We start from the raw sequence: 27,586 nt of genomic DNA, 5'->3' as shown, positions 1-27,586 counted from the left end.
AAGGAGTTAAAATTAGATCAAATAGTTTCTAACTATTTTTTATTTTTAAGTATTTTATTTCAATAAAAAAATTTCATTTATAGATACACTTTTTTTTTAGTTTTAGAAACTCAATATATCCTTATCAAGTTCTTTAACAAAGTTTTAAACTAAATATGTCAAAAATTCCTACGAGTTTTGTTTTAGTATTGTAACTTTTTTTTTAGAACTTAAAAGAAATCTACTGTATCATGATTTCTAGAATTTTTAAATTAATCTTTCTAAGATTTTTATTATATGTTTTTTGTTTTAAAACGTCTACTTTTGCTAATAATTAGCCTAATTGCTTTTAATCTTATTAAGTTATATTAAGTTGTGTTTTTATTCAAGTTTAAACAGGGGCGTGTCTCGGCTATTTAAATTGGGGTAACACATTTAATTTCCGTTCATTAATGAAATTTTTTGTTAATAAGTTTTACATATAAATTTTAAAAATGAAGTAAAAGACTATTAATATTTAATATAGTCCAAAACCATAATGTAAATAAAAGTAGTTTTCATAGAATTAATATATAAACACATGGATAGGCCCTTCTACTTAGTTTCGTTATAAATTTTTTTCTTCAAAAAGAAGGTTTTAAAAGAACATTATTTTAATTTCAATTACTGATACAGAAATTTTGATAACTAAGTTACTCTGTAAAAGATTAGCCATTTATTTCAGAAACCATATTTAAAACTGTAACAATTGTTCGTAAACTAAATGCTAGCTATTGACAATTCTTTAGACTTTCGCCGATGTTTTCTTTGATCATATTTACTTTATAAACTTATAAGAAAATTATAACATACTTAATCCTTAATCCATCATAACAATTCTTTATGATAACTAGAATTAAGTCAAGTCTCAATTTTGGAGCCAGGGGCAACGCGTGATGCCATCGAGCTGAGCAATATAAAATACCTCGAATGTTGAAAAAAGTTCCTATTTATAAATATAGTATTCTTAAAGTTGCAAAAAAGGTAAATAGGTAAATTTTTTATGTAAATTTAAGAGTGATTTGTAAATATCAAAAATACTTTATGAGTATAACTTACAGTGTCATCACGCGTCGTTTATCAGGCTATTAATATCAAACAATATACAAGTTATATAGCATATTAATTTTGACAATAAAACTATTGTTATTTAAAAAATCAAGTTATAAACAAAACAAGATAAATAAAAATAAGTATTAAATTTGAGTCAAAAAACAAAATTACAGACCCAGTACAAGCAATTAGAAGAGAAAATGCAAAAAGTCTTTAATCGCTGAGAGAACAGACTCCAAAATAAAATGTTTACATTTTACTTTTCGCTTGAAGAAAATATGGTAAATTACGGACAAAGTTTTAATAACTCTGCGGTAATACGACAAAAAACGTTATGAGACTTGGAAAAGTGCATGAAGAAAAATTGACGGCTAACACGGAAAAAACGAGGCTGAATAACCTGCACATTGATAATGTAGTTTCACAAATGCAGCATGGCGGAAAGCAGGGCACTTTCAGACCAAGCATCATTTTAGTGTTAAAATAAATCGAGACTTTGCAATCGCTCAACGACGACTGTTAAAACGAAATTGAAGCGCTTAAACAGGAAATAAAAGGTCTACAATTTCTTAAAAAACTGGGGGGAAAATTGATTCAGTGAAGCGACGCATCAAACGTTGGGTGCACTAGCTTCTAAAATTAAATATTTTGAGTCCATTTTTTTTCGTTTAATAAACTTAAATAAATAGCATTATAGATAAGCAACATTACTATGTGCAGTTTACTATTTTAGTATACTTAAAAAGGTCGCCTTTTTTTTTGCTACCGAAATCTATTTGTAAATAAAATGTTTAAATTGCAAATTTTTTGTTGTTCAATAAACAAAACAGTATTATAAAAGTTTGTTAGATTTCAGATGTATACTCTTAACTTTTATTAATTATTACTTTTTTAATATATTTTGCTTTTTTTTTATATGGTTGGAACGGGAACCGCTCAGTTCCAAACTGTGCACAATTCCAACCAATATAATTCGAAAACCGATTACCGACTAAGAGTAAGGGATAACAGTGATACAAAAGAAATAGATAAAAAACAAAGAAATAATAAACTAATTGAATTTTAGGGTTGGAAGTGATCGCGGGAGAAAATGTAAGTATACCGTTGGAATATAATTGCAAGATTTAAAGAGTTAAAACAAACATGGCATATCAACATAAGCGTTCTGGCAACTCTCAGGACATCAATGTTTTACAGCAAATACAACTAAAACCTAAAACTAATCAGATTTTGCAAACTTTATTTGTAACAGTTTTTTTTTTAACAAATTATATAAATAAAAAGCAGCTACCAATTATACTTACGATCTGTTTTTAAAGTTTTAGTTTTGTGGGTGAGTATTTACATGCATTTGTATAAACAATAAACATGTTGTTTTAGAGAATAAAGCTATTTGATTTAGTTAACAATAAAATTTAAGTTATTCGAAGTTTCAATGATTTTAATGTTATTGTGATCACATTGTAAAAAGTTTTAATACGATATGTGTATATCAAAAAAAATCATAAATCTTAAAAATTGTGCACAGTAGGAAATTGTAGTATAGAAAAGTTACTTTTATATAAAGTATTTTTATTAGAACTGTAGCATAACTTTATTTTTGATATCTTTTATTAAAAATTTATTAACTAATTGTAACTTAATATATGCATAAATGTTTTTTTTTATAATCTATCTGTATTATTAACTTAAGGTGTAAGTTCAGTGTTAAAAAATTGTGGTCGACCTATTATTTTAAACTTTTTTAGTAATTTAAGAAGTCAAAGTAAATTAAATACAAACTACACGGTAGGTAACTGTAGATTTCTATAAAAACTTAAAAAACTAACATTAATAAAACAGCATTACCATTAAACGATGATAAATCATTTTCTGTAACATTTCTTAGTCAACGTTACAATACCTTTTTTTAAGTTTTAAATCGTTAAGTTACTACGCATTTTTTAATCGTTTAAAAAAACGTAGTCTTTTAATAATGAAATAATTTAACCTTTGTTTGTACTAAAATAATTTTTTTATCAAAAAATAAAGTTAACAAGTGAAAAACGGAATTAATATTCACTTATATTTAGTAAGAAAACCAAACTATTAGATTTTTGTTTGACTGATTTTCAAGGACACTGGTAATAAAAAAGCCAATCTAACTCATTCACATTAAAAAAGTGCTGAGTAAAAACTATTACTTTAGTCTCATTTTCATTAAGTAATCAATAAAACTAGTTATAATGTACACATGTTAAGTTGCAATTTTGCCAATTGATTTATAAAAGTTATTAAACTTATGTTTTTGAAATATTGTTTCGTGGTTCTTTTATATAATAGATACATCACCCAAACTGCATTGTCTGATTCATATAAAGTAGTCTCAATTAGGTTATATTTATAAGATAGTAATTAGATAAGGTAGTATTTAATTATGATGCATAGAACAAATAATTTCAGTGTACTACAATCCATACCTTATAACCTAATCAACAAGACACTGTTAACCGGCAAGAGCTTATCAAAAACAACTTTTTTCTGTGCTTATAATGAAATTTACATTTTCATTATACTTTAACATTATTGTTTGATTTAAAATTGGCTAAGACCACGACTTTAAATATATGTTTTTACAGCCAGTAAAGAATTTTTAACGTGGTTTAGTTAAAAAACAAAAATTTGTATTCAGATTTAAAAGTAAGTTTTTTTCTCTTTTCATCTACAGAACTCAATGCTAGTAAAGCGGTTGTGTGTAATTATAACAATCGATTGAGGACGTATATAAATACAAACACAATTAAACCTAAAGATAATAACGTGAATTAGAACGTGATAAGATAACATGTTTCAGCAAAATAAACTTGAATTATTTTTATAAAAGACGTTAATTTTAATCTTATAAATCTTTACTTCAAAAATAAAGTTGTAAACATACCACTGTAAGAAAACTTTCAAAATTGCTATTAAGTTTTTAAAATGTGGAATAACATAATCTTATTTTATCTTTCAACTGAAAACTTTCAGCCAACCTAAACGGCCATCATTTTTAGTTTAAATAGTTTTTAATTGGCATTGCAAATTAATACTGAAAAAAATTAATGAACGCAAATTTTTCAAACTCATAAAGTAGTTGTTAAAGTACGTTATATTAAAGAGTAAGAGGTAAATTATTACTTATGGATTAAAATAAAACTTTAATTAAAAACAAGATAATATATTACTGGTATATATTTTATTAGTTTTTGAAGTTAAAATTCAGCACTACTATCTGTAAATCTGTTTTAAATACAAAACAGTAATTTAGAGTGATATTGGTTTACTACCAGAATAAAGTAATGTACATATTATTAAACTGTTAAAGTTACGTGTAAAAAATCAAACTAGAAGAAACGAAAAATGTAAAAACAAAAAGAAAACAATTACTTAAAGTACAATGATTTTACTTAAAAAATTAAAATGTCTATCAAAAAAACAGTATACTAGGTTTTAAGTTTCCATTTTAGAATTGTGTTTGTCGTAATAAGAAATTAAAATTTCAGTAGCTCGGAATGCAGCCTGATTTTTTGCTTCTTTTTTCGAACTGCCTCGTCCCTTGCAAAATTCTCTCCCTTCAATTTCGCATGCACACGTGAAGCTAACAAATTTTAAAAGGTTAAACTTTTGTTTTTTTTTGCTACCTGAGCTCGTATATTTGATGCTTATAAAAACGTGGATGCTGAAAATATTTTTTTAAACTAAAAATCAATAGAATTTAAAACTTTATTGCGGTTGTCCCAAAATACAACATTTTTATTGAACAAAAACAAGTATATTGATTTTATTACGACATATATTGAAACTTACGTTTTACAGTGTGCAGAGCCTACCGAACTGCATTGGTTGAAAACCACTCGGACCCTCGACGTTTGACTCCACTCATTTAGCGCGCCGATCCTATTTAGTGAAAGGCGACATTTTTGCACGAGCGCGTTTAATCTTTGAAAAGTCGAAATCAGCTGTTCGTTGTCTTCCAGCAATGAATCAACTTCTTTTAAAGCTTTTTGAAAATTTAGTTTTACAATATTAGCAAAACTGAACTCGTACAAATCTCATAAAATTCGTTAAATTCACATATTTATCGGAAACAATAAGACAATTGGAAACTGTCCGATTAGTTTCAATATGTTAGTAATAAACCTAAAAAAAGTCAATTAAGTTGTTTCTAAATTTTGTTGAGTGCTACATTACGTGAATTTTCTCATAGAGTATTATAATAAATAATGCTGTACCAGCAATCAAACACAAGCAAAACAACTAAAATAACTTAAATGCTACTTAAATTTTTTACATAAAAGTTATAACAATCTTATCTAAATAAACTTACAAACGTGACCAGAAAAGTACACTTTTAGTAAAAGTGTTTGTGTAGTATATATCTATAATACCAAGAAATAGTTTTTTATTAACTAAACGTTGAGTATATAATGTGAAGTTGTCAAAAATACACAAAGGGTGTTTTTGCACGAAGGGTCATATTTGCAAGAAAACACTTTTGCACGGATTGAAACTTTTATTATTTTATTTGTTATTAATTAATTTGTTTATTTATATTTTATATTTTATCACTATTAGTCCTAAACCTTGGTCGTTTTTTTTTCTTATTATCTTTTTTTTAGTTATTTTTTCTTTACTTTTTTTTAAATATCACTGTTACCCCTACCCTTGGTCAGTAATTTATATTAGTATTATTATTTTCTTCTTTTTACTCTCATGCAAAATTGACCCATCTCCATATATAATATTCAAATAACTAACGTTCTGAAGGAGTGATTGGGGTTGGAGGTAACTTGGAGGATGTAGGAACCTTTTTTTTGAATGTAGTGGACCGTCGATAATCTGGTGACAATTTCCATTTGTATTTAGATTTTTCATCATTGCTATCGTCATCAATTTTTTCAACAATTTTCAACTCATTAAGGTCGAGCAACACCTTTATAAATTCAAACATAAGCAAAGTATATTAAACTTTTTTATTTACACCAATTGTTTTATCAAGTAATTTAAAATTAACAAAAAATTCACAAAACAAAACATCACAACAATATACTTCCATTAAATGTTTTGTTAAAAAGGTAATTCAAACAGGAAAAACTATACAATAATTTAAACAAAATACATTTTAAGTTTGTTTAATTTTGTTTAGTATTTGGAAGGCAATATTATCAAAAATAACAATCACAATCTCGATTTAATAACTAAAGATAATAAATTTAAAACCTTTTCAGTGTGTTCTATATCTAAGTAGTTTCCACTCCAGTAAGATGTTAGAGACCTAACAGCTGTTGTAGTGAAAAATTGCTGATAGCTTCTTGATAATGATGACACTACTGTAACCATGTTGTCTAAAAATTACAAGATTGATTATATTTAATATAAACAGCAAAAAAACTTAATGTTAGCCACCAACAACGTGCTCTAAAAAATTATTTTTTTAATAATAAATCAGAGTTTATCAAAGTGGGCAAAAACTAGTAAGGTCTCTAAAAAGTCAACGGGTAATTAAGTAGTAAAGGGGCGATATCTAATAAAGGTGGCGATTATGATTATGAGTTTGGGAAACGTTGTATTAGACAAACGATAAAAACATTTAATGATGTAGGCTTAAGGGTGGTCCAACAAGTTATAGTAGTAGTTAAAATTTAATTTTAGCTATTAAGCAGTGTTCTCTGCCTAATAAAAACCAGAGCAAGTTTTGAAATATAACAAATCAAAGTTAGTGAATTAAATAGGTTCGTTTTGGAAGACACAAAACAAAAATAAACGTAAAAAAAATTATTACTAAAAGCCTTTCTACTCTTTCAATTTTTACCTATATTATTATCTTATTTTTAACTATAAGTCCATCATTAGTATTTAAACAAATCTACAAAGCATTTTATTAAAGTTTGAACAAAGAATATTTTTTTATCCATGCTTATTTAATAACTTTTTCAATTCAAACACTATTATTTTTTTGACAACTAAAGAATGTCTCCAGAAATTTATAATTTAATTTTTCTAGTTCAAAAAAATAGAGAAGTAAATAGGATTTTAGTAAATTTTTAGGTTTCTAAGAAAATTAGTAACAAAAAAATGGTGTCCATTTGTTTGTATTGGAAACTATTTTTTGAATTAACTTTTTCTTAAAGGTTAAATTAAACTTTTATATTCTTTAAAATACGATATATGGTTGATATTCTAAGCTTTGGTATAAGAAATAATATGTAATAAAAATGCCTTTACCTCCCGTATGGTCCTTTTCTTTAGAACAAACTACTATTAGACTTCAATATAGAACTAATAAATTATCTTGCTTAATCTTATGTACTGTATTAAAAATATTAAAACTTTCAAAGTGCAGACTTAACTAAACAAATATTTAAATTACCCTAGTTTTAAGCGCATACTCATAAAACTTACACAAAACTAAAATATAAAGATTATTTCTATTACTGAAGCTCTTAAAATTAAACCAACTAATTAAAATAAAGGTAAGCCCTAATCTTTTTTGCAATATTACCACCTTTATGTTTCATATCACTTTTTATTTTTTCATCATCTTCTGGTAATAGTTCTTGTAATTGCAATTGACTATAGCCATCTAATGTTAGTTTCCATTTAATTTCATCTAAATTTTTCGAACAGCCAGTCTTCTCAACAATACCAAGTTGCCTTAATGAGTACAGGCCCTATAAAAAGGTTACTGAACATTAAAAACTTCAGTTAGCAAGCTAGGTTTAGAGATTTTTATATTAATTATCAGACATTTTTCACAACTTAACACAATTTTAAGTTTTTACTGAGCTTTAAAATAATTAAAGCCTCGTTGTGCCTTTAAAAATATTTAATAGAAAGTGTAAACTAAAAAGGCCAATAAAAAGACAACTCAACAAGAAAGAAAATTGTTGGATATAGTAGAAATTAATATAAGTGTTTATAAATTACTACTTATTTTTCAATAAATTTTTACTCAAATAATTCTTTATTAACTTTTAAACATTTTAAGTAAAGAGTTTTCTAATTAAAAAAATTTCTTTGCTCGTAAAATTTGTTATTTCTATCAAAATTTAGTCAATTTTTAAAGTTACAATTTTTTTTATTTTAAAGTTAGATTTTTCTGAATTTTTAATAACTAAAAAAAAAAGTAAAAACTGTTTACTTATTACAAAACTGAGTAAGCATCAAACAATCGAAATTTTGATACTTTTTAAAACGTAAATTATAGTTTCAACTTAAAATTTTTATAATAGAACAAAGAGTACATTCTCAAAAAAAAACTAAATATATATAGAACTTTTTAATTCAGCGTTCAAAATACTTATAACATTAGAGTATATATCAAAAGAATAGAATTGATTTTTGGTCAAGTTTTTAACATTTATATAGAATTTAACAAGAATGCTGATATTTTATACTAATCTATTACAACAACAAGGTAAATGTTGTAAGATAAATTTCAATGTTAATGTTGAACGAACATTTAAAACTTTCTCTCTTGTCCATAACTCTTGGCAATCACTTTTTATAATATTTGATAACAGTTTTCCTTCTTTGTTATCTGCAAGAACCTTAAGAAGATACAGAAAGTTCTCAGTCGATTTGGAAGTTAAAATGTTAACAAAATTGAAAAACTTGCAGTTCATCATTCGAGTGAAAACTACTTTCCCTTCAAAACTTATTTCATAATGAACTTCATCACTGCTTTTGATCCAACCTACTTGAAACAGATATTCTATTCCCTGTTATATTATTGTTTTTCAATTATTTTTAAACTAATTTTACAATTTCATTTAAGTCAAAAATCAAAGCATTGTAAACATTCATTTAATTTAAAGTGTACAATAAATATAATAAAATACATTAAAAAACTATACTGTGATACAATTTATTTTAACTGTCAATTGTGTTTTAAAATTACTGCTCTGAAAATGTAAGTTTTTAAATACAACTCAAGGTATAAAAATAACATGTAAAGATTTGTATAGACATACTTTAGTCAATTTAGGGTAAAACTACAAAAAGTTCGCTAAATCGATATGCTTAAATAAGGAATTATTATTGAAAATGTCACTAAAAAAAACTAATCGTCAATGCTTTTTATTTATTTGTTTTATCATAATACAAATATTTTTAATAGCTTATGGATGGTTTAGTTAAGGTGGGTAAATTAAAATACAATTTAAATACTTTTTAGACTGATAAAAATAAAAGAAAATTCATAAAAATTATTAAAACAAATTAACTGATAAGTTAAAAATCTTTCTTTTGACTATAAGTCGCAGAGTGGTAACTACAGTATTTTAGAACTTTAAAACTCTTCAGAACTAACATTTTCAATATCTAGTTCTGAGATATCTTCAATTAACTTGTATTTATTAAGAATTTCCAAAACCATCAAAGATGAAATCAGTTTGCCTTCTTCATTGGCAAACATATAGAACAAGTATTGAAAAACATCTGAAATATGAAAAAGTAGTAAAAACATCTTAAATATGAACAAAAACAATACAAAAACTTTACAATTTATATGTAAATATGACTAACGATTATGAAAGTATGGAATCGGTTTTGTAAATATTTCAAACCCATAACTAGTGAGACTCCAAAAATCGGCTTCATTTAAGTTCTCGCACACATTATTTTCTTGCCATGATTTGAAAAGCTGAAATAACAATCTAAACTATTTATTGCAGTTATCACAAACTTTTCTACCCTTTTCTACAACTATTAATTTTTAAAATTATTATTTCGCACAATTAAAATCAAAACAATAAAAGTAATCACAAAAAATAATTTAGACAACTTTTTAAAACCTTATTTTCAAGTACGCTAAAACAAAAATATACAAATGTTATTATAAATATCTTAATTGCTTATATTTCATGTTGCATTAATAAACTTAAACATACTTCATGTAGCTTTAACATAAATATTGAACAAAAACCTCGTGAAGTGAAAAATCAGTGCTTGTTCCATTATTTTTGATGAGTGTATTAATATCATTTATTGACAAAGGTTTTTCATTACCAAGAAAAAATGAGGCTACTTGTACCATAAAGCTTGACATTATTAACCTTTCGGAGTTTTCTATGGAAACAAAATATTCAAATAAGGTAAATACTAACCAAAAAACAACTAAAATATTTAAAAACATATTTTGCAGAAAACAAAAAAAAAAGTTTTTATTGTAAAAACATTAAACTAGTAAGGTGAAAAAATTATATAAAACTGTTATCTTGAATCTTGTTATTTGTTATCTTTATGTACAAAATTAAATTAATCTAGTAACGATTTTTTTTCTGTGATGAATCGTTTCTATTAAAGAAGAAAAAGCTATTAAGTATTTTTCAGTTAAATTCTTTTTAGTTTATTATAAAAATATTTAATATATTCTTATACAGGAGTTCAAAACCAAAAACTAAACACATTTACTCTGCTGTTAGCGCAATTTTTTTCCTTTTATGTTAATTTTCAGCTAAACACAACTTATATAGTATTTTATTTGCGCAACTAGTTTACTTTCTATGGGTATTCCCCTAGAACATGAAAATTTTGAAACATGAATTTTCTCAATACTTAAAAGTCTTTCATTAGTTTTTTATAACACAAAGCAAAAAATATTAACTATCAAAGTAAAAACTTTTGAAATATATTTTATGAATAGATTAAATAAACTCAACTATAATCGGTATGTCAAACTAATAACTTAAAGTTATGTTTATGTCGGATATAACTTTATTATACAGTTCTTAGGTCTACCAAACTAAAAACAAAAACTAACAATTAATTTAAATATTCTTTTATTTATGTTTTGTTATCTAGTAGTTACACTATTAAACTAATAAAAATTTTTGAAAATAAAAAAACTTCAAAAAGCTAATAAAAAATTTACTGATAAAAATAACATGAAAACAACTAATACTGGAACAAAATCTCGACCAAGTGTAAAACTCACCGGAAATTCGTTGAAACACGGGAAAAGTTGATGCGCACCAAGCAGGGGGGTTGCTGATGGTTCGGTGCACACTGCCTCTTTGTTGCAATTGATACAGTATCTGTTCATATAATGTTTTTTGTTGATTTCAAAAGCATTGCTACCACTTGCTTTTAAAAATCAAAAAAAAAAAACTTGAGATCACAACTATATTATCCTTTTCATAGTTCTTTTACTATATTTTTATCAAGTGCACTCACGCGCGTAGTAGATTTTTTTAAATTGTTCTGCACATGTAGTTCAAAATTAATATTTAAATGAACTTATTTTTATTTTTATTTTTCATCAAGAAGTGCTAGTACTATTTTTATCGAAAAACTTAATCAAATAAATTTTTGTTCAAGCAAATATAGCAATATCTTTTTTGGGAAGGATTTATCTTTAATAGTTAATAATTAAATGTTAATTATAAAAGTTTTATAGGAAATGTCTGTAACTTGGTACTAATAAATAAAAATACTAACACGTAAAAACAAGCATAAAAAACAGATCAAATTGTTTAAACAATTACTATTTCCGGTTTAATTTAAATAGTTTCAGCTTTTTAAATCATTATATTTGTAAAGTACTGTCAGAGTTATCATAATAAAAGCATATGCTTACATAAAAATTAAAAGTGAAAACAAATCTAGTAACACGTAAATGTGTAGCATTAAAGCTTTAATAAAATATATATCAAAATCGGCGCTAATTTTATTTTAAATAACTTTATGACCATCTAAATAAAATGAGATTGCATTTAGACAGGGTACAACAAAAGTTAAATAGAAGGTATGTTTGAAGTTTGAAAGCTTGAGTTTCATAACATTAGTTTACTACGAAGTTGACGAGAAGACTTAGCATAAAAACTTTTAAGAAAAGCAATCTGTTAGCTAAAATTCATAATGACGTTTCAAACAAAGCCAATGTTATTTAAAATACTTAAACTAGCTGTATCATTAATTGTTAATTTAATTTATGATTTCAGTAAAAAAACTGTCACAGTATTTCATATCAATTCTATATTAAATTTACCCTTGCTACAGTCTATTTACCCTTGCTTGCTATAGCTGGGTGTTGTGGCGGACGCCTGTAATCTATCTGACGTATGATTAGTCAGGAAGCTTGAAATGGAGGAATAAGATACTTTAAAGTTCTATGATGTACTACCAGGTACTTTTTACTTTCAGGTTTAAGATTTCAGGTAACTTACAGATAGCCAGTAAAGTTGCTTAGTAATTTTACATAAAATTTTCTCTTAATTCAATTTTCAGTACACACTAGACCAGGAATTGGTAAACTGCGGCCCGCGGGCCGCATTCAAAACTTTTTTGCAATTAATTTAATATTATTTTGTTTTCAAAAAAATAATTTTAGATTTAGCGTTTTCTTTAAAAGATAACCTACCGCATTTTTTTTTGTTAAAAAACTGGTAGACTTTTTTAAGCATAATAAAATCGTTCCTTTTTCGACCTGCTGATCCCTGCACTAGGCCTTAGTTTTTTTTTTAACAACTTTTAATTTAAATACTTAACTTTATTATATTTTTCAATTACGCGGCCCATGAAAACTTTTTGACAAGCCCGGCCTGCAAAATATTTCTTTGGTATATCTGGCCCGCCAAATATAAAAATTTTCCACCTCTACTAATGTTAATCAACACGATTCAACATTGATAACACTGTGGTGTAAAAGTATTGGCAGTATTTTTATTACAAATACCTTATTATAGTTTTAAATTAATAAACAATAAAATAATACAAAAACTGTAGATAAGTATTTTTAAGTTTTTTGTAATTTTTAATTTAAGTTATACACTTTGTAACTATTAAACCTTGTTTATCATCTTCTTAGCTTCACAGCTATTGAAAGGAGGAGTACTGCCAAAAACATCAATTAATTCCTGAAGATAATATCCATTTTCATTTTGCTTTATAAATTGGAAGATTTGATTTGCTACATCTTCTTCTGACTCTTATATATGACTAATGTAAATATCAAAAAAAATAACTTGAAATTAAAATTGAAAACAATATATTATTTAAAAAATAGTTTAAAAAATAATTATCTATACTAGTTTAATCTTTGTTTTTTTTTTACACATTTAAAAAAACAAAAAACTTTCATCAATATCATGCGTACCATTGATAGGAGAGCTGTTAGGCAAATACTGAGCAGTTTCGGCAAGTGGATTAGTAGCTAATATCCAGGTTGGTGGATTGCAACTGCTCCTCACTACCCTTCCTACTGATTGCAGCTCGTATAATACCTGCATAGATTGTAATGAACGAAATACGAATATATGCAACTATTTCGTGTTGATTTCTATACATGTTAAAATTGACCTTAGAAAATTCTCATTAAAGTAAAAGTTTTTTATCGTAAATGGGGTAAGCTTACAGCATGATATTTTGATGCTTATAGTTTATAATGCTTTAATGGAAAAAAAAATGTATAACACATGTATAAAATATGTATAAAACATATAGTTCAAGCATAAAACAACAATTTAAGTCTTTTCAAAAAAAAACTTGTATTAGTTCATTTATTGACTTAGTTGACTAATAGGTTTAAGTTAAAACTTTTAGACTTATGTTTAAGCGAAGTGTAAATACTTCTAGAACATATTTTAATCTCAATAGTTTAAAACAAACTAAGAAAATTATAAAATACAAGAAACTATACATATTTCCAACATCTTTAATTTAAAAACTGATTTTGTGTTTGATAAATGTTGAGTATTTTCAACTACTATTTTGTACGAATTGGCAATGTTTTATATTCTGTTTTAATATTTTTTTAATTTAGTCTTTTATTTTTAAAGATCAAATAAATTTATAAATCATTTTATGATTATCATTAAAAATGATAACACGATATCAATTCAAGTACAATAATAACTGATACAAAACAGCTTTCATACCTTATTCACAATTTTTTTCGTGTCAAGTCTCGTAATCGTGTCTTTCATTAGCATGTTAATTATGTTCTTTCCAGATATCCCGTTATCATTAGCCTTTAGAACTTCAATTACTGGAGTTTGACTAGAACCAGAGTTGAATTCTGTAAAATCAATGTTAATTTTCGTTCGGTGCAAAGTTTAATTTATTATTACATAATACTCTTCTTGTGTTTTTTTTGCAATTCTGTTGCTTCAACTTTCAATGAAATACAACCTCGTTATTGTAATAATTTATTATATAGTTTTTCGTAAATATCTTTTTAAGCTCTTGTGCTCTCATTTATGTTGTAGAAATACGCATAGCACATTACAATACCAAAATAAAATAAAATATTTAACTCTACATTAAACAAAATATAACTTTAATTATTTATTTTTAAATTTAGGAAAGTAAATTGTTTATTTTACAACTGAACTAAAAGTCATATTTTATTCAAAAAATACTATATAGTTGCTACAAATTTCAAGTTTATAAAACTTTAATACTAAACCTTTTTAATCTAAATCATTGTTTTATATTCATTATTTTTTCTTAATTAACCACTACGTATATAAAATCAAGTATATAATTGCTACAGACTTTAAAGTTATATATTATAAAACTTGAAATTCAAAACAGTATAACTAAACAAAAACTATTGTACTAAAACAATTTCTATACACTTTATTCTTTTTTGCAGGGTTGCCAAATTTTTTTGGAAAATTTTCTCCAAGATTTCAAAATTTCCTCCAGGTTTTTAAAAGTACACATTTTTGGGTCTATTTTTAGTTTAAAGTTAAGTTTAAGGTAAGAAAATGTGTTAAATAGTATAAAAACATTGAACAGATACTGTAAAGCTACTTTAAATGTGTTTTTTAATAAAAAAATTTGATAACGACAAAAAAAATTATCTATATGATAGATTTTTTGTATCAATTCGAAATTTTACAACTGAACTTGTTAAAAACAACTGAACATGTTAAAATTGTTAAAAATTCTAGGTTTTTCCAGGTTTTTTTAGTGATTTTTGTTCAAAATTCGAGGTTTTTTTTTCAAAATTTCTCAAATTTCAGGTTTTTTGGCAACCCTGTTTTTGGGAACACTAGTTTAATAATTTACTTAGACTTCATAAACAAATTTACTTGAATTCAGACTTGTATCATAAATAAATTAATGTTATTTCAATATTGTAATACCTTCTTTTAGTTGTTCAATAGCAGTTGGTGTCACAAATGAAGCATCTAAACCAGGTTTGACGGTAGGAAATTGGTTTTCAGATACAAGTAGCCAGACAGGCGGGTTGTTAACACTTCTGGTTACCATACCAACAGATTTCAATTCGTATAAAATCTGAAAAACTCATTGTTTTTAATGTACTTAACCATTTTTTAAAACATTTAAAAAAATAATGGATTTTAGTTAAACAGTAAAGTTTTCAAAAAAAAACGTACATACTAAATTTACTTCACATCAAGTGTTTTTTTGTATATTATTTAAGTCACTTCATTTTTTACTTTACTTTGACCATGAAAAAAACTACGTACATACAACTTTTTTTAATACTATACATAAAAAGCTATACCATTTTAAGTTATACTAATTTTACATAATATTTCAACTATTAATGTTTCCAAATAAATAAAACTCAACTTTAGTTGTAAAAGAATTAAATGTTACCTTATTAAGCTTTTTTTTAATCTCTAGGTGACTTTCTGGATTAATAATGAACACATTTATCAGGTCCTTAAGGTATACTCCTGTAGGATTAGTTTTTAAAGTTTCAACAACAGCCTGTTTTCCATCACCAACAATAAATTCTGTATAAAAATTATAAATGTTTAAGAAAAATATTGATGATTGGTAACTCAAAAATAAAACAACTAAATTAAAAATTATTAATACTTATTTTACAATGAACTGCTTACAACTTTCAAAGGAATTCAAAGTATACTTCTTTAGACATTAAGACTCATGAAAACCATTACACTAGTGACTAAGACAAAAGCATGTTAATAAAGCTCAGAAGTTCATGCCAACTTAACTCTAACTTTTAGTAAATTCAATAAATACATTATTATTTAGTATTATACTGTTCTGATTTTTACAAAGTATTAAAACCTGTATAGTAAAAACATACACGAATATTTACCATACGCAGTAAATACACAAATACTTAATATAAGAAAAGGCTTTTGTAAACTTTAACAGTTACAATGTAAAAATTAATTTTATATACTTCTTCAATTTTTTACTGTAGATTCAGGCTCGATAATGGTGTCAAAACCATAACCTAATACAAAGTATGTTATTCAAAAATATGTCAAAAAAAAACTATTTACCGAAAAAATACTAAAATAATGTTTACAAGCCTTGTTTGTGTTGATCAAAATTATCCGGGCGTAAAAATTTAGCTTGATTGTTGTAAGATGGAACTCCATTGGCAACTAGGTACCACAAAGGAGGGTTTGATTCACTTCTTGCTACAACACCTTCACCTTGCATTTCGTATAACATCTATAAAACAATTAGATTAATTACAACTTGCTGAATCTTTGATAGCACTCGTAATACTCACGGTGTTAACAAGTTTCTTGGTTTCGGGCCTTTCTGTAGGATCTGCGGTAAACATATTCACCAAGTCTTTGCCAAATACTCCGCCAACATTTTTAGACAGAACTTCATTAATTGCATCCTTTGAATAAGTGGTATGTAAACCTAAAAAAGGATAACAAGTTGGTCTATTTTAAAACAAAATATCAGATAAAGTAATCCTGAAGCTTATAACAAGATAGTAACTAGTAACATATTTTAATATGCAAGATAAAACAAAAAAGTTATAACAGTTTCTTTGAAAATAACTTTCTAAGCATTCTTCAATGACTGAATTTAATTAATAGACTTTTATTGTGTTATTTTTCAGTATTACAAACGTCATTGTTATTTTTTTTAAATATACATACGATAGTTATCAAATACAAAAGAACTTTTTTATCAACAACTGTTATTTTAAAATTAAGTTGTTAAATAATGTATTTCGATTTTCAAACTGTGCTTTAAATTTTGTAATTCATAGATTTTATCATTCATAATGAGACGTAAACCATTTTATAACTCTTTCAATAACTTAATTCAAAATTTAAGAAAGCGGGTAGGTGTCAGAATGGCACAGCGCCTTTTTACGCTTTTGCACGGAGTGTAATTTTCACATGTAGCTTCATTTAAGCACGATCAATACTTATTTGTTAATAAATTTGATAATAATTAAATTATATTGAATATAAAAACACTTATGTTAAACTTTTACAGTTAAATTGATTACTAAAATTTGTAAATTTACGTTTATTTATTAGTAAAAAGTTTAGGTTTGTTTTAAAATAATTAGTAGTACATTTCTAACACGAAGTTTTAGTTTAAGCTTGAACTTTTAGCACATTTAAAACTTATTAACTTTTAGGTTAAACATTTTGCAAAGTACGTTTTTATATTTTTGAACATAATAGTACATACGTTATATAAGCATAAAAAAAAATCATGCACAAGTTGACGTGCTAAAGTGAACTTCTGTGCAAAAGTGACACTCTGTGCAAAATTAACTTTCCGTGCAAAAGTGTCACTCCGTGCTAAAAAAACGCCGTGCTATTTTGACCCGTTCCCTGAAAAAATACATAACTGATGTGTGCTTATTTTTTAAATCATCAACAAATCAGAAATAAAGTATAACTATAAATAATCTAATGATTTTGCTTACTTGTTCTAAGTTCGTCAATATTTTCTGGAATTACGAAAGAAGTATTTTCTGGAGCCTGTTCAACTACCATTGAACTCTCAGATATGAGCGCCCACTTTGGTGGGTTCTCACTGCTTCTTGCAACCATTCCAACTGATTGTAGTTCATACAAAATCTAAAATAGTTTTAGATTTTTAATAATCTTTACAAGCATTCAAAAATTAAATGCATTATAAGGAAGATGTAAAAATTACATGGCTATTTTAAAATTAGTTAGTAAAGTTTTTAGTACTACTACTAAAATATAAATAATTAAACTCGAAATTATTATGTTTATATTATTGACCTAATGTTGAACTAGAATTTAGATTCCTAAATGTTATATGTTGGGAAGTAGTTACATCATGTTAATTTTTTTGTTTATTAGAAGTTCAAAAAATGTAACAACATAGTTTGTTAAGTAAATTAAAAATAAAAGTTAAATATTAGTTTTGTCCTTTTAAATGTCATTATATCAAAACAAATAGTCCTTTTTTCGATAGAAGTGAATTACTTATAATAAAAATTCTATTTGTTCTAAACTATAATATAAGAATAAAAGTTGACAAAATTATCATTTGACTTTTAAATCTTCTATACCATAAAACATTAAAAGTGCCCAAATCATTAAATTTATACAATTTTATTAAAAATAAATAAAGACACATTGATAAAAATACTCAATAAATATTGTTTTTTCCTCAAAAGTATAAACGTAAAATTACTTTACTACTTGAAATTAAATTAAACTGTTACACTTAAGTAGTTTTTTATTGCAATTTAAATAAAAATGACTATTTTTAAAAATAATAAAATAAAAAACTTACTAGCTAAAAAAAAATTGTTAAATAAATAACTTAAACTAATACTTCTCAATTAGTAAAAACAAGTAAACAGCTTGAAATTTCCAAAAAGATTTAAATGGAAGTATTCGTATACTATACTTTATCTATTATATATATTTTTTTTGCCAAAAGCTTTTAACTTTAAGTTAAAGTATAAAACACAGGACATTAGATTAAAAAAAATCAAATAATTTATTGCACATTAAGTTCGAAAAAATAACATTTAAAAGGTATATACAACTTGTGAATATAAACAATATAAAAAAAAGTTCTACAAACTTTGTTAATGTGTTTTTTGCACTGGAGACGCAACGCTGGGTTTTTGCAGTAAACATTTACGATATCTTTGCCAAATATTCCGTCAGGATTACTTTTTAGAAGCTCAACAACAGTTTCATTAGTCACTAGAGCTAGAAAGTACTTTTTATTAGCAGTTAAATCTTAAAGCACTCAGCAAACTTGTATGGAACAAACAACTAACAACTTTCAAATTCCTCAAAATCTTCAATGTTTTGTTGAATTGACCACACTGGAGGATTACTTTCACTTCTTATTATTTTACCTTGTCGCTGAAGCCTGTACAAAATCTAAAAAAGAACGAAATAAATTACAGAATAAGATTTATATTTCATTACTATTACTTTTTTGATGCTTATATTGTAAAAAGTAGTCCAATGTCTTTTCAATACAGAACATCTGATTCACTTTTATACAGTTTATCAATTAATTAACTTTTTTTTATTAGTTACGATATAAAAAAATAAAAACTTTATAAAAACATAAGTATAATAAAAACTCTTCTTAATTTTAGAAACGCATTTAACTTAAAAAACTATGCTTATTTATTGACAACTACAGAAACAACTTTTTCAAATTACAAAATATACAGTTAAAATGTAAATAAATTTGAGCTACTTTATAAAAGCGAACAAATTAATCACTATTTTTTAAACTTTGATTAAAATAATATAGTTTATCATATATAATTAGATGAGATATAGTTATATATGATAAACTACTCTACCAAAAAATATTTCATATCAGCCCTAAATACTCTTTTACTAAACAAAAAACAACTAACAGTATTAATAAACTTTTTTGTTTGAAGTCTGTTATTTTTAGTAGCAAACATGTTTATTATATCTTTGCCAACAATTCCATTGGGACTCATCTCGATTGCTCGAATAATTGACTCTTCTGATGCTCCATTCATGATTTCGGACTTGAAAAAAGTATCTAAAGAAAAACAACTTTTAGATAATAAAAATAAATTATTTGTCTAAAAATTTTGAACAAAGAAACTAAGATAACTAAAATAACAAAGTTACCTTGACTAGAAAAATTGTCCTGTGTGTCAATGGGAGGCAACTGGCTACCTTCAGGTGTAAGTGTCCATACTGGAGGATTTGTCGCGCTTCTTATTACTGTACCTTGTGATTGTAACTCATACAGTATCTATGATTTATTTTTTATTAATAAACTGTAACAAAAATCAAGTCTTCTTTTAAGTTTTAAAAGTAAATAAATCCTAAAATACATGTGAGTAAATGTTTCTTAGATTGTTATTTTTACTTTCAAATGATTATTAAACAGTTTATAAATTTTAGATGTTTTAATAAAACAAATAAAAAATCAATTTAAAAATCAGTATTTATATGTTTGTTTAACTATAAAAATAAGCCCTGTATATAGTTTCTACCTCATTAAAATTACTCTGCTAAATAGACTATCAATAGTTTGCAGAAGTATAATCCACAATTAGTAAAACACAAAAACTTGAACTTAAAGTTTCGATTAAAATATCTATTTATTAGAAACTGTCTCAAAAGAAAAAAATAACAACCTTATTGACTTGTTTTTTTGTATCAAGTCGAGAAGATTGGTTGTTGTGTAACTTATTGACTATATCTTTACCAACCACACCAGTTGTATTTGCTTGTATAATACTAATTACTGATTGCTTCGACAACGATGTGTTAAAATCTGTATGAAAAATAATTATCATGTTAATATATAATGATGTTCAAAAAAAGTTTAAAACTACAGTAACCTCTCGCATCTTTACGCACTCGTGACGTTACGCACTCTCGTTTAGTTACGCATCTTAGAATTCTAAAAAATTCAAACTGTCTCGATACAAAGATGTTATTAAGGGGGTAATAGGGATTAGTAAAGTAGATTAGTACAACAATCAAAACAACACTTATATTTTATTTACATAAACTAAACAACACAAAGATACAATTACATCACTCTATACGAGAACTAAAGTTAAACACACAAGAAAATATTAGTTCTTAAATCTAACGTGTTTAAAATGCATTTTAACTTAAAGCACACTTGCCGAATGCTCTGCCGAAACTGCTACTGCTACTGCAAGTAAAATTCCGTTTTATAAGCACTGAAATAAATGTAACTCCTTTAAGTAAACAATATTGTTTATTGTTTTAGAAAATTGTTTTAAGAGTTATAAAAATTGTTTTGGAAAAGCTTGTTTTGAAAATAATGAAAAATGTTTTGGAAAAGATTTTATTGTTACAAAAAATTCCATATTTATTCACAAGCTTTAAAATACTAAAATGAAATGTTAGTTTCATTACAAAACAATGAAAATTTTAGTTTTTTTAATATTGCACAAATTTTATTATTGTATGTTTTTAATGTAAAATATGTTTTTATATACTAAGTCACCTCTCTATATCTTTATACTTTGTAAACTTATGTTCCTTGACTAATTAAAAAACATTTAGCTATACCTCAGTATATCAGAAATTTTGTTAGCTATAAAAGATTAAGTTAAAATTCTAAAATACATATGACTGTGTTAAATAATGAGAGTATAATGAAATAATGAGAGTTTGTAACACAAATAAATAATACAGTACTCTTGCCCTATATATGTAAAAAAATCTAAAAAATAAGTTTAATGAAACTCCCAGCAAAAAGTAGCAGTGATACTAAATAATTATAGAACTCACACTTAAAACAAATCTCAATTGTTTTTTTTAGTAAACATATCACTAATTTTCATTTGACGTTTTTTTTAGTTTAAGTTCTTCTTCTCTAACACTTGCTTTGCACAGCAATTTGCTAAGTAGAATAGAAATGTTAAGTATCAAATAAGTCAGATATAAGTAAAGATCAAGATAAAATCAACTTATTATTAAAATTATTAAAATTTTTCTACAAGTGTTATTGTTTTATATAAGATTAAACCCCTCTTTTTTAAAGTATAGTTTTATCTTTTGTTTTCATATTTCTAAATTAAGTAAACATATTTTTAAAAGTGGGAAAGTCCTCAGTCTGCTTTAAACTAGAAGCAATATCAAAAAACAGCCATTAAGTAAGTATATTTGGTACCTCTCGTATCTTTACGATCTCTCATATCTTTACGCACTTTTTCTGAGGACACAATGTGCGTAAATAAGCGAGAGGTTACTGTACCCTGCATCATAAGTGGCAACTAAGTTGTTTTTGATCAAAAAAAATTATAGTAGCAAAAACTACTCTATGATATTTAACAATAAGCATACAACACTGTTAATAAGTATTAGTTTTATTTGTCTATAAATAAAAATTAAGAATAAAAGTACTTGTTGACATATGAACGGGGTCTTGAGCAGGATCAAGAACTGTGTGTGGAGAATTTTGGAATGAATCAACTTGTTGTACATTTTTGATTAATTTCCAAAGTGGAGGGTTGCTGTCAGAACGATTTGCTACTCCTTTGGCTTTTAGATCATACAAAACCTTAATGTAGAAATTGGAAAATACTAGTTACTCTTTTTATTACAAAAATCTTAAATAAAGTATGTTAAACACATTTTTTAAGCTAATATAACAAAACTTATATATAACTTAGTAGCAAAAAGTTATTTTTGTAGACTAAAAACAATTACTGATTTTAAGTATTTCATTTACATCTAAATAAGTAATTCAATTTCTAATACAAAAATTGTTTTAATATATACTAATGAATTCTTTAGGTATAAAGACTACATTAAAGCGAGAAAATTTAATTTATGATACCAATAGAAACAATTCAATTATAATATTATTTATTGATTGCATTACTTTATTTAAACTCTTTTTAGTTTCAATCCGGTCAGATGAGGTTCTACTAAATATTTCAATGAGCTCCCTCAAATAAATTCCTTGTGAAGATTCCTGCAGTATTCCAGTAATTATTTCCTTACTTCTACTGCCCGTCAAAACACCTTTTTAATGTTTACAATTCATTAATTATTTAAGTATTAATATCTTTACTTGTACATCTTTACAAGTTCAACACTAAAATGTGTTATTAGACTTATTTTTTAGTTATTCTAAAAATAAGCTTTAAAAATATTCAATGGGAATTTTTTTAAACCTTAACTAAAAGCTTTAGGATCAGATTGTGAACTTTAGTGAAAATAAATATTTCAAAAAAAATAATGATCAAAACGAATATTTCTAAAAATTTAAATTTTAAAAATTCAATTAATTTAATTCGTATGAAATAAATTACAGTAAATTAATTCAAATTTCCCACTATTTGATTTAAAACAATAACCCTTCTATACTTTTAATAAATCCACATAGATAGCTGTGTTTAATATAACTTACAACAAATACTGACAATAACTCAGAATTTCCACAGATCAAGCTAAAATAAATTTTCTGGCTTTTCTCAATCAAACTATTAATTAAAACTGATACAAAAATACATAACCATAAACTTGAAATTAGTTAAATTTTTCAATCTTATTTTTATACAGGTCAAAACAACAGATTTTCTAATTAAAATATTTATTCCAAAAATTCAAGTAAACCCTGAAAAAAAGATTGCAAATGCAAATTTTTTTAGAAAATAGTTTTTGCAAAATGCAGTTTTTAGTGATAATAAACTTTCTTATTAAGAGCAAATTTTTAAAATTTCCTGACTTTTCCTAATTTTTTTTTTGAAAAACTCAGCTTTTTCCTGACTTTTGTTTTTTTTATTTGGTTTCCTGACTTTTCCTGATTTTTCTGACTTTTAGGCTACCCTGATAACTGCTTATTATAAACTTATTATTTTTTATAGAGCTTTATCTTAACAACTTTTAACAGCTTAAAAAACTCAAAGTACTATTTATGATAAAAAGGATCAAAGTTAGTAAGTTTAATCGATTTTTTATGAGACGTACAAGCTAAAAAAAAATGAGACTATTTTACTTCAAATCTTTCTTTTAAAACAGTTTTTAAAAGTTCTCATTTAAAATTACTAGTTTATTTTGATATACTTTTTATTTAATTGACTTTATTATATGGTTGAACAAAGAAAAAAAATATATAAAAAGAAGACTTTTTCGGGGAAAGTAGGTAGGCCATAATCGTTTATAAACTGAAACGGAAAAAAATAACTTTAATCGATTTAAAAACAAATTGTAATTAACCCTAGACTTCATCATGGTAAATCTAAAAGTTTAATAAAATGATGTTTTTAGATCCTAATTAAACATAGCTTGAGCATAATTAACCAGTTTCCAATTATTAACACTACTATACAACAGTAAACATAAAAATCAATAAAACAGCACAAATCATAAAATAAATCAACAGGTGACATTGGTATTCACCATCTACCAAAAGCCTTGTAATTTGAAAAAAATCATATTTAAGCATTGATAAATTCTTTTTTGCAATGTAACTTTTATATAATAAGATAGCAGTCAAGCATGCAACATTATGACAGCTTGATGTTTGAGCCTTGATTGTGGTCTTTCACCAGGGCAGGGTTGCCCTTATTTGAGTCAAAAAAGTGAGCCTGAGTGAACAAAAACTAGCTGAAGTTTTATCAATTTAGCTTGAGTTTATGAGAATTTAAAAAAATATAATAGCCAAAAGCTGAACATTTAATCAAGTTTTTCTACAAAATATTCCATACTAAAAAATAAAACTTTAAACAATTTTTTTAAGGAAAAAAGAAGATTTTAAGTAACAAAAAACTAGTCTAAAATTAAAGAAAACTATCTAAACTAGCCGGTGTTTTTCTAAAAAATTCAAAATAGCATGTGTTAGCCTGAGTAATACAGAGCTTTTTAAATTTCAAACGGGCCTGAGTTGTTGTGAGTGTGTGGCAACCCTGTTTTACTAACTTTTATGATCCTGTGGGAAAACTAAACATTCTAAAATATCAAAGCTACTTTTTTAATGGAGTTCATCTCAATTTTGACTTGACATAAAATGACCATTAATATCTTTATTAAAGCATACAATTTTTAATGGGATGATATAAATAAAATCTGTCTATCTCAATTTTTTTTTGTTATTTTACATTAAAAAACAATTTACTTGTTTTTATTAAGAACATCTAAACTTCCTGAAATTTTTTGATCATATTAAGGAATAAATTATTCTGAAATGTTATCAATTTTTCAGACAAAGTGGCAATTATGCTTTATAAATTATAATTTGTAGATGTATAACATTTTCATCAACAATTCATTTTACAGCTTTCAGCTTTTGGATTACTAATCTAAGCAAAAAATAAAAAATAAAAAGCTAATAAACAAACTTTTTATTGTTATCTTTATAAAAAGAAATTGATATCTTTCTCAAGTAAAATTTCTAACTTGAATTGCAGCAGTTATACAAAGAAAAAGTACTAGCAAACATTATAATTTTGTATAAGCCAAAACTTTCAATAAAATGTTTTAGAAATGCTAGTTTACAAGGAAAGACTGTTTTATATACTTTAAAAAATTTATACAAATAAAATAAAAAGGTATTATAAATTCAAATTTAAGTAAAAGTAGGATTAATTTTCTAACATTTTAAACAAAATTCTTAATAATTATTTTAAATAATTTCTTTAACAACATTGAAAAATTACTTTACAAATCAAAAATTATAACAAAGTTTATCTAAGTTCTTCCACATGAATAAGTTGCTTATGAAATCAAAAATCCATAAAAATCTAGTTTAAATAAACACCAAAGTAACAATTGCAAAGACTTGAAATTAGTAATAGTTATTTGTTTTTGTAAAAATAAAAGCAACAAGAACTTTTATGTATGAAAATTAAATATAATACCTGCAGCATATCTTTTTTGTAGTAGTTCAAGCTCAGCTCTACTTTTTGTTGAGTTTTGTGCCATGTGTTGACTTTTTCCTCGATATCGAAAGGAGCCTCCTCTTCCTCTAAAATGACCACGACCTCTTCCAAAGCCTCTTCCTCTAAAACTCCCACGACCTCTAAACATAATATCTTAACTAATTTCTGTAAAAAGTTTCCCAATTAAATTTAAAATTAAATAACATAATTAGTATAAAATAATTATATAAAAAAAAGTCAATAAGAGCAATATTATAAATATTAACCTTGTAAAAAAATTATACAAGCTTATACAAAATTTTCATCAATAAAACCAAGTTTGTAACAAAAACACCATTACTATGTTATGAGTTTTTAAACAAAACACTATCTAAAAATTTCACTTTTTATTGTATTAGGATGGCTTTATGAAAAATGTTAGAGTTATTTTTACAAGTCTTGTCCTGTTTAAATCAAATTTCATAATTGCATATTTTGTTTCATAAAATTCAAGCTTTGTTTACAAATTGAAGAGAGTAAATTAGTTTTTTTACATAAAAGGGAAAGTTATAACAAAGTAACTTTTTTTCATTTTAATTCTTTCTTAGTACAAAGACCACAGACTTTAAAACCATTAACGCTGTATTTATATTAGTGAAAAAATGGCTATTTTTTAGTTTTGTAACTTACTAAATTATATACGACCATAGAAGGGCCCAATACTGTGTTTTACAAAATTATTTGGAAGCTAAAAATATACTCTAAAATTAAATTAAAATATTTTGAAAAGATCAAGAAATATAGCCAGCTTGACAAAAAGTTTTTGATTTAAAGTTATTTAAAACATTTCATGCCAGATTCTATCTGAAACAAAAACAACTAGAATAATTATACGATAGTTTCAAAAAGCCTAGGCACATAAAAAATGATTAAGTCACTCAATATTGCTAATAAGATGACTGTTGGTATCTATTTTAAATCTTTTAATGATAAAAAATCAGTAACTCTGTCCTTAGCAACAATAATTGTTTTAGGGGAATAGCAAATGTGTTACATCATTTTACCTACCCAGTAATATTTAACTTTTAAGGGCATAGGACAGGGTAGTCCAACAGTTTTTTTATAAGAATCTTAAAGTATTAACTACAAGCCAGTTTTTATAATAATTAGTTAGATCAGCTTTTGTAAAAAGTTTCTAATACAAACGTATGAACCGCAATTTTTTCAGGGTCAATTTTGTTGGAAATTTATAAATTTTCTAAAAAATTATCTCCTTCATTTATTGAGCTAGAGACCTCAAAATTTCAGGAAAATTCCTTTTATAATTTTAAAGACTTCTAAGATTTTGTTTTTAGAAATAATAAAAATAAAAATTTAGATAAGAATGACCAAAAAATTGGTGGCTTTTTTTTAATAAAATATTTATTTTTCAAAATTAAAAAAAATTCTGCATTAAATCAATTTAAATATTAATAATGGATTTGGTTTAAAAATTTGAATGGTTGGAAATGAATAAGGAGATATATTTTTAGTAAAATAGTAGTTTTTGGCGTTTTTATTTTCCGCCTTCCATTATTAACCTAAAAAGGTCACCACTTTCATTTCTTAATCTGAATTTTACTTTTAATTTTTAAAAGCGGTTAAAAATATCTGATAGATCAAATTAAACTCTACAAAATAATAATAACTTGTAAAAATCAAGGTGGACCCCCACACCCCTATGCCCTCAATTATCCAAAAACTAAATAAATAAAAAACATTTTTTAAACATTGAAAAAACTTTGGTGAAACACCATTCAGAGAACACTCACAAGGCTAAAATTTCAACACTTAAAATAACAAAAAGTGGGAAGCTTAAATACCAAGCAAGTGTTCACCAGCACTAAAATTAAAAAATCACACTAACAATCCAACATTGTGATCACTGCCACAAGA

The 27,586-nt window shown here is 25.2% G+C and overlaps 1 protein-coding gene across 1 annotated transcript; it reads right to left on the bottom strand.

Moving 5' to 3' along the window:
• Window positions 1-4,362: 4,362 nt before the first annotated feature.
• On the bottom strand, window positions 4,363-25,830 carry LOC145834441 (uncharacterized). Its single transcript, XM_082941872.1, has 26 exons — window positions 25,652-25,830; window positions 22,672-22,814; window positions 22,191-22,347; window positions 20,441-20,580; window positions 19,926-20,052; window positions 19,679-19,833; window positions 19,079-19,184; window positions 18,877-19,007; window positions 17,735-17,888; window positions 16,562-16,701; window positions 16,356-16,500; window positions 15,664-15,803; window positions 15,183-15,336; window positions 13,968-14,107; window positions 13,187-13,313; window positions 12,879-13,018; window positions 11,027-11,126; window positions 10,016-10,158; window positions 9,616-9,733; window positions 9,401-9,528; window positions 8,550-8,810; window positions 7,595-7,760; window positions 6,310-6,434; window positions 5,848-6,022; window positions 4,897-5,089; window positions 4,363-4,687 (listed from the first exon to the last, which is right to left on the bottom strand). Exons 1-26 carry the CDS (start codon window positions 25,818-25,820, stop codon window positions 4,540-4,542), a joined length of 3,825 nt encoding a protein of 1,274 aa, XP_082797998.1. The 5' UTR covers window positions 25,821-25,830; the 3' UTR covers window positions 4,363-4,539.
• Window positions 25,831-27,586: the final 1,756 nt, after the last annotated feature.

This window comes from Thalia democratica, chromosome 4 (assembly GCF_965202585.1).
Source record: "Thalia democratica chromosome 4, ktThaDemo2.hap1.1, whole genome shotgun sequence".
Lineage (NCBI taxonomy): Eukaryota > Metazoa > Chordata > Thaliacea > Salpida > Salpidae > Thalia > Thalia democratica.
This window is presented reverse-complemented; position numbering and strand designations above follow the sequence as displayed.